General features: G+C 39.9%; 1 protein-coding gene across 4 annotated transcripts; it reads left to right on the top strand.

Moving 5' to 3' along the window:
• Positions 1-866: 866 nt before the first annotated feature.
• MAPK1IP1L (mitogen-activated protein kinase 1 interacting protein 1 like) lies at positions 867-14966 on the top strand. Of its 4 annotated transcripts, XM_087448498.1 has the most exons (6): positions 884-994; positions 2244-2271; positions 2795-2944; positions 8204-8225; positions 8928-9635; positions 10630-14966. In XM_087448498.1, the coding sequence occupies exons 4-6, from the start codon at positions 8208-8210 to the stop codon at positions 10639-10641; spliced, it is 738 nt and encodes a 245-aa protein (XP_087304624.1). In that variant the 5' UTR covers positions 884-994; positions 2244-2271; positions 2795-2944; positions 8204-8207; the 3' UTR covers positions 10642-14966. The 4 variants fall into 4 exon arrangements, with proteins under 4 accessions (XP_004426234.3, XP_087304623.1, XP_087304624.1 ...); XM_087448497.1 differs by lacking the exon at positions 2244-2271 and having other exon boundaries at positions 877-994; positions 2903-2944; XM_087448499.1 differs by lacking the exon at positions 2795-2944.
• The last annotated feature ends 733 nt before the right edge of the window (positions 14967-15699 follow it).

The raw sequence follows: 15699 nt of genomic DNA, 5'->3' as shown, positions 1-15699 counted from the left end.
GGCATCATTTTCCGTAGACCATCGCCCCTATCCAAAAATATGTCTTCCCCAGGCTTAGGTATTTGAAGTTCCTCTATTGCTCATTTTTCGGCATGAGAATTATGTGTGCTGTGGAGCATGCCCAGAGATTACTCTTCATTTAAGTTTATAGTAAAATGTCCACCCACTGATCCACTAACGGCTTGCACACAGAAGCAAAATGTTATAAGAATATTGCATACTTTTAATATATTTTTACATATAAAATATATGTACTATTATATGTATATATTTTTAACACCATACACGTAATTATGACATCTTCATTACTGGCTAGCAGGTTCCTTGACGGCTGGGCCCTGTGACAATCATCTTTCAGACCTAGCAAAGTAGGTGCTTAAAGGTCTATTCAAAAACGAAATGTGGGGAGAAGAGGCACTGATCAGGACAAGTCTGCAAAGACAGCTGTTCCTTTAGTTAATATCAATATGTTAAGCCATTTACAAACGTCTTCCCTTTCCCGTATTGTTTAGCTCTCCCCAATTTTGGCCCAAGGGACCGCGTCCCCCAGTTGGCCCGCATCCACACCCAGCCACCTTCGAGGCCTGCCTGTGAAAACCGCTGAGCTTAGGGAATCCAGAACCTGCCCCTGAGCCACTCCAGGAAACAAGTTAGCAACTTCCCCCAGGCTGCCTAGAGCGCCACCGCCTCAGAACTCCGGAGGACTGGGGAGCTTTCCCTCGCCCACCGGGAGTAAACATTCCCCCGGGCCGAGCGCGCGCAGCAGCCGCAGCGCCGCCAGGGGCCTGCGGGGGGCGCGCGCGGCCCGGCCCCGGGGGGCGGGGCGCGGGGAATGGGCGGGGGCGGCACGCCCGGCGTTTCCTGTTCCGGCGCCAGGAGGAGGCGCGCGCTGCTGGTGCGGCTGCCGTCAGTCAGGCTACGCCCCATTCTTCCGCGCCCGGTTCTTCGGCCTCTTCGCCGCCTAGAGACCTGCTGCGGGCTCGGATCTTGCCGGGTGAGGCTGCCTCGGCGCTGGCGGGGGTCGTGGAGGGGGTGAGGGAGCGTGCCCGAGCGGGAGGCGGGCGTGGTAACCGAGGTCCTTGAGCCGCCTCTGCGGCGCGGGGCCAAGCGCTTCTCCCCGGCGTCTTCTCCCGGGCCGCGGGCGGCCCCCCGACGGTCCCCCAGGGAGAAGGCGTCGGAGGCGGCGACGTCGCGCCCGGCGGGTCTCTCGGCGCCTGACGTCAGGCCTGGCTGGGGGCGGGGCGGGGAGCGGACCCGGCCCCTCCCCCACCCGCCCGGCGCCGCGACCCGCTCGGAGGCCGGTTCGCTCCGGCTGAGCCCGGTCTCCCTTTGTTGCGCTGGCCCCAAAGGGCTGAGGGCCTCGCGGCCCTTGGCCCCGGCCCTTTCCCTGTTTATTAATGTCTAATGGGAAGGGAGGGAGAGGCCTGAACAGATTCTTGGGGGAATCTTCGACGCTTGTTTAACATCATCCGCCATGTGACAACGTTTGCGTCTTTCCTTGCTCGAGTTACTAGCAGATACATTCGATGAATACCCGTGACGGAGCCTGGGCGAGTGCGGAGTTCTGTAATGTTCTCTGTTGTCGGGTTTAGGAGCGCGTATCATGCATGGTAGCTTATAAATAGCTGAACCGTTTTCCTCTTTGAAAACCAAGAGTAGTGCCTTTAATGGATGAAGATTCTGATGTTGAAGCATACTCAGCTGGCCGTAGGAAAACGTCTTGTTTAGCACTGCTGCTAAAGAAATACACACTCGTACAGCTGGTGGTTGTAAAGGCCGGTTTTGAAAACGAAGTCTCGCTTCGGGCGGAGGTGGCCTTCCGAACTCTTTCAGAAGTCTTTGTTCGGTGGTGTTCCTTGGGCAGGGAGAAGAGACGTTTTCTTGCTACTGGCGTCTCTGCACCGCCTATTCAAAACTAGTTGGTCTCGGAAACCTAAGTTGCGTATATTGGAGTGTTCTTTTCCTCTCTCCAGGAGGAGCGGAGACCTATCCCTTAACCGAAATTCTTGAGGCCTGTGTGTTTTGGAATTCGGAAATCTTTGGATTTTATCTTTCGATTGTAGAAAGGCAATAAGGTGCATGGATGAGAGGTGACACCCCCAGCAGAGTCAGGCCCCTAATCCAGTATTTAACATTTGTGCAGCCATAGGTGTGAATTAATGAAAACTATAAAGCGCTTCAGGTCAGGTTTTGCCACCAAGTAAGTTTTATACCAAACTTGGGAACGTTTCTTTCGTTTTCAGGTTTCTGAATTGACAACTGCCGATAAAGGTTTGTGGACCTATAACAGCGATTGTAAGAGCTAACATTTGTTGAGTTTTGCTGTGTCAGACAGTGACCAAGAGATTTGTTTATTATGTAAGTCTCAGCGTATCGTGAGGTGGATTCTATTCCTGTCCACTTACATCTCTGAGGTTTGGAGAGTTCACCTTACCCAGAGCCAGCCGGTGAAGAGCTGCAGTTTACAGCGTTCACTCTTAACCATCTGCAATATGCCCACATAAAAACGAAGACAAGAGAATATCTATGTTGCCCACCCATTATTTCCCAAGCACTGCTATTATAGGCACTTGATTTACGAGCTCCATTTAGTCTGTCATATCACTGGCTTGTTCTTTATAGTTGAAGAAACGGAGGTTCATTGAGGTGAACTGACTGATAGAGACGTTTAAACCTTAGTCTAAAGGCTCTCTGCTAAGACTTGCGTATCCCTCTCCTTTCTATATTCCAGCTAATCTGAACTGCTTAACTTCCTGCAGATTTTGCTTTTGCACAAACTGCTCTCCTTTTCTAGGACCCTCCCAACCATCCCGTGTTCCCAGCTCTTACCCCATTGTTCTCCCAGACTGCTAACCACTGCTCCGGATTCTTCCCCTGATACTCCCTGCCTTGATTCCTTTAGGAGCCTTTGAGGAACTGCCTTAGTGCCCTCTGCTTACCTCAGGTAATGTAGTTACTGTTTTTAAATGGTAGTTCTCTACCAGACTGTAAAGTCCTTAAGCATTTATTCCATGCAATACTGTTCATTACCCCAAAACCCAGCACAGTGCCTAGCACATATGTTCCAATAAGTATCTGAATAAGTGTAGGAAATATGGCTGACATAAGGTTGTTGAAAAAATGTGTTCTTTTAATTGTTTTTAAAAATTTTAAATGTTCAGAAGGTTTCAAATCCGCAATTTCTTGAGTTGCCCAGATAGAAGGTATCTGCTAAAAGAGCCAATACTAAAAACTATCATATATTCTAGTTCAAAATTTATATCTTCAGTACAATATATTATCATCCTCCCTCCCTACTAAACAGATCAGTGCAAAACTGATTTCCCCTAGTTTCTCTTAATAAACATCTTACGTGTCTATAGCACTCTATAGATTATTAAATACGTTGCTTTTAATTATCTGTGAAGTAGTCAGGAATTTTTATTTTATAATCGTTTTGCAGATGAAAAAATGGTCTCTGGTTAAGAAACTTGCCATTGTCAAAAGACTCAGTCAAAAGGATTGATGTCTGGGTTTCATACCATGTAGTCCCATGGTGTGCCATCACAATTTGCTGGCCCTTTGAAATATTCCTTGTGCAGTAGTCACTAGTAATTTATGAAGTTCATCTTTCTTAAACCTCCCTGTGATTGAATTATCATTTTTATTCCAAAGGCCATAGGCATTATCAAAATGTTGTTTTACTTTTCTAGTGTATGTCAAAAGAAATTTTGTGCTCTGTTTTAAAATTACTATTTTTACTGCTCAGAAAATACAATGATTATTTTTCAGATGATGTGTAGATCCTGCCATAAAGTGATACTGGAAAGTTTTAGAAGTAATATCTTTAGATTATTCCAAAAAGAAAAAACAAAAACCTTTCTTTTTTTTTTTTAAAGATTTTATTTATTTTATTTTTCCCCCCAAAGCCCCAGTGGATAGTTGTATGTCGTAGCTGCACATCCTTCTAGTTGCTGTATGCGGGACTCGGCCTCAGGATGAACGGAGAAGTGGTGCCTCGATGCGCACCCGGGATCCGAACCCGGGCCACCAGCATCGCAGCGCGCGCACTTAACCACCAAGCCACAGGGCCGGCCCAACCTTTCTTGATTATAAACCTTTTTGTGTGTGTTTGTGGCTAATTTTGGATTACACTGAGCTCATCTTAATAACTAGCATACTTCAGATGTTTTGGAATAGCCTTTTAGAAAATCGAGATATTTTTATATTCTGTAATTTTTATCATATTGAAACACTAATGTCCAAATCTATTTTTTACCTTTTTATGATGAAAGTATCCCCCTAAAGTAAATTGGAACGTTTTCAGTGAACATGAACACTGTTTATTCTAGGCATGAGGATTAGGTCACTTTGCTACGCAGTGCTGTAGAACAGGAAGTGACTATTTCTAATCCCTTTGGTCAGGGCTTCATTATTTTAATCATAATATTCTCGGGCCGGCCCCGTGGCTTAGCGGTTAAGTGCTTGCGCTCTGCTGCTGGCGGCCTGGGTTCGGATCCCTGGTGTGCACCGACACACCGCTTCTCTTGCCATGCTGAGGCCTCGTCCCACATACAGCAACTAGAAGGATGTGCAGCTATGACATAACAATTATCTATTGGGGCTTTGAGGGGAAAATAAATAAATAAAATCTTTAAAAATCTTTATAATCATAATATTCTAGTAATTCCTCTGTTTGCCAGAATTTGATTTGGAAAGCCAGAGTTGTAAATCGGTTTAATATTATTAACTTGTGGAATAATTTATATTTTAATGTTGTTCTATGACTAGTTAACTGTATATTATGTATATATGTTTTTCAAAAACTAAGAAAAGAATAATTCTGAAAACCTGAACAGCAAGACCATATGAAATTGAATGGGTTGATTTGTTAGGTTCTCTGCTCCATAATTAATGTGAACTTTGATACAGAACCATTTTCTGTTTCAGAAAGGCTCACCCTCTTTGAAAAGCATGTCTTATGTAGACTTTAAACTTGTGCACTGATAAGGTTTCTTCAGGTGTTAGTCCTAAGAATTGACTGTTTTGTGATGTGATGTTTTAATATAAAACAAACCTTAACATGGGAATGAATGGGTAATTGTATTTGCTGTATATTTAAATGTTTTTTGATATTCTGAATAAAAAACGAGGATATAGCAGTTGTGACTTAGTGGTCTTCATGTTCTTTTTCTCCATCCTTCCTCGTGATAACCAAATCATACTTAAAAATAAAACTCCAGGAATGCAAGGATGGCTCAATGTTAAGCAATCTGTTCATTTAATTAACTGTGTGAATGGATAAGGGAGAAAAACTAAGATCATCTCATTAGATGCCAAAGATCATCTGAGGAAATTCATTGTCTTCTCTTTTTTTTTTAATAATTTTATTTATTTATTTATTTTTCCACCAAAGCCCCAGTAGATAGTTGTATGTCATAGCTGCACATTCTTCTAGTTGCTATATGTGGGGCGCGGCCTCAGCATGGCCGGAGAAGCGGTGCGTCAGTGCGTGCCCGGGATCCGAACCCGGGCCGCCAGCAGCGGAGTGTGCGCACTTAACTGCTAAGCCACGGGGCTGGCCCTGACTTTTTTTTTTAACTAGCAAAATAAGAACAAATAAATCTAGCAACATAGACATGAATAGAAACTTCCTTAATGTAATTTTTTAAAATCTCAAATTAAAAATGAGAATCATAGGGCCAGCCCAGTGGCATAGTGGTAAGTTCACACAGTCCGCTTTGGTGGCCCAGGGTTTGCAGGTTCGGATCCCGGGCATGGACCTACGCACCACTCGTCAAGCCATGCTGTGGCGGCATCCCGTATATGAAATGGAGGAAGATGGGCCCAGATGTTAGCTCAGGGCTGATCTTCCTCAGCGAAAAGAGGAAGATTGGCAATGGATGTTAGCTCATGGCCAAGCTTCCTCACACATGCACTCATACACACACACACACACACACACACACACACACACGAGAGAGAGAGAATTGTACTTAAACATTAGATGCATTCCCGGGAGACTTGGGAACAAGACTGCTGTGCTCACTATCACTATTTAACATTTCATTGTTAAGTCCTAGTTGATGCAAAAGAGAAAAGAGATGTAAATATTGGGAAGAGAAGGTATTATTATTTTTTGCAAATACCAAAAAATACCTGGAAATCCCAAAGAATCAACTGATAAGCTTTTAGGAATAAAATAATTCAGTAATGTTGCTGCTTACAAAAGTAATACAGTGAAAGGAAAGAGCCAGTTTACAACCACAAGAAAAAGTTTGTTAGTTAGAAATCTATCTCACAAGAAATGTGTAGGAGACCTGATTTTTCAAAACTACTGAGTGATACTGAATGACGGCACTAGGAAGACATACCTTGTTCTTGAATGAGAAGATTTAACATTTTAAATCTATCAGATGGCCTCTAAATTTATCTGTAAATTTAATACAGTTCCAACCAGAACACCAACAGATTTTTTTTTTAATTTTTTTACAAAATCATCTGGAAAAGGTGTATGTGAGAGTGTTTGGGAAAATCTGAAAAAAGAAAAGTAGTAGTAGGGCAACTGATGTTAAAATATTAAAAATATAAAACCACCATAATTAAAATGGAATTTTATGGCACAGATAAGTAGAAAAGAATAGAGTCCACAATACCTGTGGGAAATGATGGAGGTTCTATAGCCTGGCTCTAATTAAGAGCCTCAGCTCTGGGCTCGGACTGTGCCTGGGTTTGAACCCCTTTTTTGTTTGTCACTAGGTCTGTAACCTTAAACAAGTTAACTTGCTAAGCTTCCTTTTCTCCAGCTGTAAATGGAGGGTGGTAATAGAAAGTTAAACCGTGAAAATACTATAAGAAAGCATAGGTGAGTTTTTTTTTTTAACCTTGGACTAGACAAGGCCTTTGTAAAACAAGCCATATGTGGTTCAGAAAGATTGATAAATTTGACTACACGAAATTAAAAACTTTTGTAGTGCCGAAAAATACCATTTAAAAATAAAAGGAACTTGGGATAAAATTTTTTGTCTCATATGTAACAGACAGAACAGAGCTAATTTGCGTACTATCTTACAAAGCATTAAAAAAAGTACTACTAAGTAGTACAGTGATCAATGACAAAAAGTTACATACTGTCTTCTTCTAGTTGTATGAAGTCAATAAGCAAAAACTAGAAAGTGATTGTTGGGGGGGGGTTGATTAAAAAGGAGCATGAATAAACCTTCTGGAGTGAGGTTAATGTTCTATATCTTGGGTAGTTAGGAGAGGCTTAGACAGTTAGAGCTTGTTGACCTGAATACTTCAAGGTCCATGCATTTTATTGAGTGTTAATTATACTTCAGTTTAAAAAATCGGTAAAAGTGGTCCAGGGACATGAGCAAATTCACAGAAAAAGAAGTACCAATGGGATATTAAATTAAAAAGATGGTCTACTTTCTACTTAAAGTTGTTTCAACAAAAGTTGAAACAAGGAAAGAAGTTAAAACAAGATGCTAGTTTTTAATCTATCATAATTGAAAATGATTTATAAATTCATAATAGCAAGTGATAGAAGAGGAACTAGAAGGAAAAGCAGACAGTGTAAATAGGCAAGGGACTTTAAAATTGGCATGAACTTTTGAGATGGATTTTAGATAACCTTCCCTGTTCACTGTAAATTTTGTTTCTAGTATTTTCCTGGTGATGGATTCACAAGTGAGCAAAGATATGTGTTCAGACATGTTTACTGTATCATTGTTTCAAACAACCCAAAATGCAAACAAACCTAACCTGCCACCAAAATGAGAGTGTAAGCTAAATTATGGATCACTTTTGTACGTAAAAAGGGATGAAGTTAATAGAGCTGTATGAACTATTATGGAAATTTTTTCTATATAAAGAAAAACACTCTATATGAATGATTAAGATTCCATTTAAGTAAAAGTAATGTATGCGTAGAAAGTTCCTAAAAGAATATATAAGAGGGGCCAGCCCCGTTGCGCAGTGGTTAGGTTTGCATGCCCCGCTTTGCTGGCCCAGTGTTTGCCGGTTTGGATCCTGGGCCTGGACCTACGCAGCAACGCTCATCAAGCCATGCTGAGGCCGTGTCCCACCTAGAGCAACTAGAAGGATGTACAACTATGACATACAGCTATCTGCTATGGCTTTGGGGACCAATCTTCCTCAAAAAAAGAATATATAAGAAATGGTAAACAATGGTTTTGAAATATTCCTTCTTTCTTTTTAGGAAAATGTCTGATGAATTTTCGGTAAGTTGATGCATTTATCCTTTGTAAGTTTTTTGGCTCTTAGGAGAACATAGTCCTAACTGTGGACCATAAGTCTTTTAATTTAAAAGAGGTGCTGCTTGTGATTCTTGGATTGAGGAGGGAGGGGGATGTGATTGTGATCGGTGATTTGCCTTAATTTACTTAGATAAAACATGGTTGAAAACACTTCTTTAGTATTTATTTCTTATGAATCCATAAGTAAAAAATTTAAAAAGTATTTCTTCTGTTGTTCTCTTTTAACCTGATATTAATAATAGCCACCGTTTATTGAAAATTATATACCAGGCACTGTGTTAAGTGTATCAAGTGAATTATCTCATTTAAGCCTCAAGTTAACCCTAAACTGTTTTTTGAAAATGAGAAAGCTAAAGCTTGGAGAGGGTATGTAACTTGTTTGAGGTAAAGCCAAGTATTCAGATCCACAATATGTTGATTAGTTGTATTGAGAAAACATGAGCTTCTCTGAGGAATGTGCATTGTAAAGTTGATAATTCGAAGTAACCCCTGAAGTTTTGTATTAAATGAATTGTTTTTAAACTGAAGAGCTCGGCTTTTGAAGATGTTACAGAGGTTTGTAATCCTTGACCCAGTAGCTTACTATCTTTTATGAGTTTATAATCACGTTTGGCATGACTTGTCCCTGAATAAGATTGGTAAAGACATGCTTGTTTTGTATTCCAGTTGGCAGATGCACTACCTGAACACTCCCCTGCCAAAAACTCTGCTGTGAGCAATACAAAACCTGGCCAACCTCCTCAAAGCTGGCCAGGTTCCAACCCTTGGAGTAACCCAAGTGCTCCACCTTCTGTGCCATCTGGACTCCCATCAAGTGCGACACCCTCCACTGTGCCTTTTGGACCAGCACCAACAGGAATGTATCCCTCTGTGCCTCCCACTGGACCACCTCCAGGACCCCCAGCACCATTTCCTCCATCTGGACCGTCATGCCCCCCACCTGGTGGTCCTTATCCAGCCCCAACTGTACCAGGCCCAGGCCCCACAGGGCCATATCCTACACCAAATATGCCCTTTCCAGAGCTTCCAAGACCATATGGTGCACCCACAGATCCAGCTGCCACTGGTCATTTAGGTCCATGGGGATCCATGTCTTCTGGACCTTGGGCACCAGGAATGGGAGGGCAGTATCCTACCCCTAATATGCCATATCCATCTCCAGGGCCATATCCCACTCCTCCTCTTCCCCAGGCACCAGGGGCAGCACCACCTGTTCCATGGGGCACTGTTCCACCGGGAGCCTGGGGACCACCAGCACCATATCCTGCCCCTGCAGGATCATATCCCACACCAGGACTCTATCCCACTCCCAATAATCCTTTTCAAGTGCCTTCAGGACCTTCTGGTGCTCCACCAATGCCTGGTGGCCCCCAGGTGAGTGTTTGTTATTTAACATGCACTAATAATCACATAAGCACACCTGAAAGATTATTTGTCTCCAGTCTTGGATGGAAGATTAGAAAGCTTTTAAAACTTTAAGAGAAGGCGTGTGTGTATATCAAGAGTAAATTTCACACTTCAGGTAAAGCATTTAAAAGGATGAAAACACAAGTATTCCCAGTACTAAAAATGGAAAGAAAAATTTCCCCCAAATCCCCAAAGACCTTGTAATGTAGCAGTGTCCTCAACAGCATCCTTGAGGTAAACTCAGAGATAACATTTAATTGGACTTAACTTTTTTTTTTAACATTTCTCAGTAATGTTTTTTAGCATCACACGAAAGCACAGTTCAATAAGAGCAATCCCTGCCTGTCTGGCTGGATATAGAGGTAGACTTTGAGAGAATCCAGGGCAGTGAATATGTAACATTGCCCATCTTGCATGCAAAACTGAGTGTTTCTCAGCCGAGGTTTTTTAGATCCTTAGCAGCATTGAGCTCAAGGTTCTACCACTGTTATGCATTGTGTAATGCTTTATACTTTGCTGTCCGTCAAGCTGGAGTAGAGCTGACGTCTTAGTTAAGGCCTTCTTGGACATATGACCAAATTGAAAAGCACTCTGCTTCCCCCATGAAGTAAGTCAAGTGAGTGTCCAAATGCAGAGTCAAGATTCTCCTTGAGGGGGGAACAATCTATTTACTCTTAACAAAATAACTAATCAGCTCTCCAACTAGGTTAATCAAACTTCCACCCCAACTGTAAAGGAAGAAAATCTTAATAAAGTGCCCCCAAAGCTTCTTTTCATTAGTGTAACTTCTTGCTATATATATTCTCTTAAAAATTTATTTTTTTAAATTGTATGCCAAAATGAGTGAGATGACTTGCTGTTTGGATTTATGATGCAATAAGTTTATTTTAAGCCACAGAAAGGAGTTAATAAACTCCATTTACAAAACCTAGAAGTTTACTTTTTCTTTTTTCTATTGCAGTCTTACCATTAAGGTTAACAATGGATGAAGAGATGACGCTTTGCTTTTTGAAGTACATATATATGCACATGCATGCATATATAAAAATTGCTGTTTCACTATTCTTAGAGGGCATTCATGAATGAACAACTCTTGCACCTCTCAGAGAAGATATCTGCCTCTTGTACTTGGATGTATCAGATGGATACAATCAAAAATGTAAATCATTCAAATGTGATTTTTATTCAGTTTTTATGGAGAGTTGAAGTGATTATGTTGAATAGCTCTTTGATAGAATTTGTTTAAATTATGAAACTACACACTTAAAAACTAAGATGCTGTGGATTATTGTTAGAATCTGCAACCTCATTGGCAAATTATTTCAAGTATTTTTCTATAATCACTTTTTCCCCTGAATAAACACTTTGAAAACAATCACATTGTCATAATTTAAACAAATGATAGCTTCTCAATATCTTGAGCTAATCTTTAGGATAAATAAACCTGGTCCTTTTGAGGTTATTTTTTGGGTATACATTTTAAAACTGCCAGTAATTATTGTTGAGTTAGTTAGGCGGTGTTCATTTTTATCCTCAAGCTTTTAGTAAAGACTTTTCCTTCATTTTGAGTTCCACCTGATTTATTTTTAGCCAGATGGGTCATACAACTCTAAAATCTGCCTTTTGTGGAAACTTTTTTCTTTTTAATGCAGGCCAACATGTATGTAAATTATGTTCTTAGAGAATTGGTGATCTCTTGGTATTGCTTTAGAATAGGTTATGAGATGTCCATAGTGCTTTGGGAAGAGCTCAAGGAAGGAAATAATTCTCTCCTTAGTCTTGAACCTCAAACTAGAGGAAACCCTGGGAATTGCTTCATAGTGACAAGTAATTTGCATTCACACGACCTCTTCCTCCCTGTAGCCCCCCTCTCCCTTAGTTCTTTCAAAGGAGCACATCCCTTAATTCCTCCCCGATATGGAAGACTGATACACTCTTGGGGTCTGTTGTAAACACATACAGCAGTTGTGTTTAGAGAACCTTAGTCACACAGACATGACTTCTCTTTGTACAAGTGCGATCAGAATATGTATTTGTCTTTCAGAGTCTGGTTAGACTGTCATTGTCTCTTGCATAGTTTACTGGTTCTGTTTGTAAAGTGCTTATGGCTCACAGTTCAGTTCTGTATTTGCTGACAGGAAATAGGTAGAATTGAGTGCCATCCTTAAAAATTATCCTCAGCTCTAACACTGAAAATAATGATAATAAAGTGTAGATCCCTGTAATTGAGTTTAAAGCAGTATGACTGTTACTTAAATAAGTGTTGCTTGTAACCACCAAAATAGCCCAAGTAGCTTTTTGGTATCTTATCTTGAAATCAGATTTTTAGATTTGGAATGGAATTGACCATGTTAGTTGTCAAATAACATTTTGAAACTTTGAATGTATCCATTGAGTTACAAAAATATATTGTGAATTTCTTGATCAGCATAGGAGAGATTTATGGTGAAGCTCTTGTTTTTGCGTAGAAATAAGATATTTAGTAGTTTATTTCTCTTACAGTTAAAATGTCAAGAATGTCAAATGCTGCCAATTTAATGGTTTGATAGCTACCTCGTTTTAAGAAAGCAAGATGGTCACCTTTGAGAGGAACATTCAGTGTTTAAGCCTCCCTTTTAAGTAGGTGATAGATTGTTTTGGTATTTTTAGACTGGAGAATGTTGTTAGACCACTCTTACGTAGTGGTACAAGTGGTCTTTTTTTCTTTCACTTTCTTGCAAGGACAAGTGGCAGCTATCTACAACACTCTTGGAATTTATTGTCAAAGTAGCCTCCAAGTTACAAGGCAGATAGCCTTAGAAGGTCTCATAGCTTAAATTACCAGTCAGTATCATCATATCAGCTAGCTCTCAAGGGGTAAGATGTTAGGAAAAGTGAGACGGCAGCAAAGATCTCTCTCCTTATGGTTATTTTTGGTTGTCCTACATTGGGATAAGTTGACAACTCTTGCTTTAGATGCAGTGTTTAATCTAACACTACAGAGGATGATGTTTGACTAAAAGAAGAAGAGGCAGCGTTTGGGAATCTGTAATTGTGAAGTCCCTTGATTATCAAAGAAAATCTTTTGCTAAAAGATTTGAAGGACCATGAACACAAGATTTGGAATTACTACTCCCAATAGGTATATTAACTTTGCTAGTGACCCATTCTGCCTAGTGTGCCTAGATAGTACTGCCTTTTTAATCTTTGCTTTTCAAGGACTTTCCAACTGGTATTGGGGATTTTTTTTTTTTTAAACGTAGGAGTGGAAATGAAAGGGAATAGAATTTGCTTTTATTATTCTTTTTAATTCTGTAGACTGTCATTTTTTAAATTGGGAGGGAAGGATCTCAATTCTTATGGATACTAAGGCAAAAAATATTTTTAGGTTCAGGGTAGAGTTAAGAAAATTGAAGTTGTTTCAATGGCGGAAAGCGTCTAGGAAGGTTTTTTCCTCTTTACATGGGAATAAGGTTGCGTTCAATACAAGTCTTCATAGTCTGAGATCAGTTTATGAAAGAGACTGCTTGTTACTATCTTTGGTCTTAGGAATACACTGGCATTTGGTCTTTCAGAGCAAGAATATTAAAATAAATTTGATGGAGATAGTTGAGATGTGTTGAGGAATAGTATTTCTGGAGTTAGAATCTTAGATTTTGAAATGTTGAACCTAAAAATGACAACGAAAAATTAAAATATAGACCTTAGGTCGTCATTCACACACTCACTTCTCAAGAATCATGGCTCCTTAAAGGAGTGCTTAAAATGCCTTGGCTTATCTATACTGGACTTGGCCTGACACCTTTTCATGGTTTTGAAGATGGCTGTTTACAGCTCTGACTCCACAGCCCTGTTTTGTGTAAAGTAATTATTGATTATTCAGGAATAGACAATACATGTTTTAATTACCCAAGGGCTTCGTTCCTTCTTTGTCTGTTTTATTGTTTATTGTTTTCAGCAGAGAATAATAAAAGGGCAGAGAAGAAAAGGGAGGAATTTCTGGTCTTGGTCAGTCACACAACTGCAGTGGAATGTTGGAATATTTTCTAGGAAAGAAGTCAGTTTTACCTCACAAATAATTAGTGCTACCTATTCTCAAATGTACAGCTTTTGAAACTATTTGTGTAGATGAACATAGCTCTACTCAAAGTTTCAGTTAAAATGCTATGCCTGGTTTGCATATCAATCAGTGGCCTACTCTTCTAAATGGTGAGTGCCAATGTCTTCCTTCCTCACCCTGAATAATCTAGTGCCAGCTTTATAAAATGCCAGGGTTATAAACCTAAGCACAGACCTTCAAGTGTTAAATTTTTGAAAAGCATCAGGTTAAATTCAGATGGATCACACTGATATACTGTACTTTGCATAGAAAGTGGTGGGTGGCTTTCAGGGAAGATTGTAATTTAATCTTAATAAAGCAATATTTAGTATTGAAGACAGACACTATTTTTATTTTCAGCATTCTGCCAAGTAAAACAAAACTTGCCAATAAAATAATCAGTATTAAAGAACTGCCATGCAAGCTTCTGGCTATAGAAAACATCTCAGAACTGCATTCATTCAACAGACACTTAAATGTCCGTGATCCAGGTACTTTGCCCGATGCCAGAGATACAGAGATGAAAGAGAATGCCTGTCCTTGAGAGGTTCACAGCTTAGGAGGTGGCATGACAAAATTCATTACTATACCCATTATTAGTTTACCTAGATAAACATATTTTAGTCTTGTTGCTGGTGGGAATTAAAGACCAGCTTTTGGGCATTTTAAAGTGCAAAGTATAGTATACCTTTTTTTTAAGTAAGAAATTAATGTTTTTCAAGATTGAAGTTTTGTCAGTGCTCTTCAAGCACGCGGAGTAATGGAATGTCATTCTTTTTTCCTTTCCCCTGGATAAGGCACTTTTCACTGCCTGTCTGTCGCTCGTTAGCAGATACTGATTTGTAGCCATGAAGTAAACTTCTTATACATGCTCTATAAAGGTTTTTTGTATTTTTTTCCTTGATGTTGTGATTTTTTTCATTTGCTTAATAATGACAAATTTAATGTATGTAATTATCTATGCATTTTAAGTTAAACTGCCTAAAATGTGATTTGAGGCTTATACATTTGTTTATATTATGAACTGTAAGCAATCTGTTTGAGAGGTTAGGTTTTCTATCACCTGCTGCTGTATTTGTAAACAAAGACAAATATTGGTTTAAGAAGTAATCATAATTAGGAATAGTCTATGGATGTGATACTTGATTTTTTTAAGCTAAATTTGTTTGCTTTTGTGTATTACACCTGAAAACTTTTTTTAAAAATGTATTTTCATGGTTTCACAGTTTTTCCATGTATTTTATTCTTCCTTGAGCAAATCCAGAGCCTAATTAACTGCAAATTTGTTGTCATAAAGAAAGAAAAAGAGGGCCTGAGATACCCCTTTGTGTGGGACCTGAGTTCACTAGGCACTTAAATAGGCTGCCTGGGAATAACCCTTTCTCCACAAACCACTTTCAGCGACACGGTGTCCATTGTGAGGATTTCCTCTTCTCCCTTTAAGGCTAGGCTGTTCTTTGTAACCAGGTTATCTGTATATACAAAGTTAGAGGACTTTCCCTCTCTGCCCCTGCTGCCACCACCCCTGCTTTCTTTTATGAAAGATGATAGTTCTACTGTTGCCGTAACTGCTCTGCCCTTAGTGTAGTTTGCCATTTCCTTTCCACAGGGGGTTTGCCAGCCTTTCTTCAATTCCAGTTAGAGGGGGTCTATGAATTAGTGAACAATTTGTAGTACATTTTACTTTTGAAAGGGATTTCTGCTTTTTGCCTTACAATTGGACAAAATGCAACTGTAAATTTTTAAATTGCCTTTGATGTCTTATTTCATATCCCCTAATAGTACCTACCTAAAGTGGAGCTATGAAATAGGTAGTGAAATGTAAGACCATTCTGCAGCAGGGCTGGGTTTTTTCCCATTGTAAAATGGCATTGCCTTAACAAATATATTCTTCTCTTGGTACCTGACCCAAGCAGGTTCTGTTTTTTAACCACCATATTAAAACTTAGCGCC

This window comes from Ceratotherium simum, chromosome 24 (genome assembly GCF_057802395.1).
Source record: "Ceratotherium simum simum isolate JZ-2026a chromosome 24, ASM5780239v1, whole genome shotgun sequence".
Taxonomy (NCBI): domain Eukaryota; kingdom Metazoa; phylum Chordata; class Mammalia; order Perissodactyla; family Rhinocerotidae; genus Ceratotherium; species Ceratotherium simum.
This window is presented reverse-complemented; position numbering and strand designations above follow the sequence as displayed.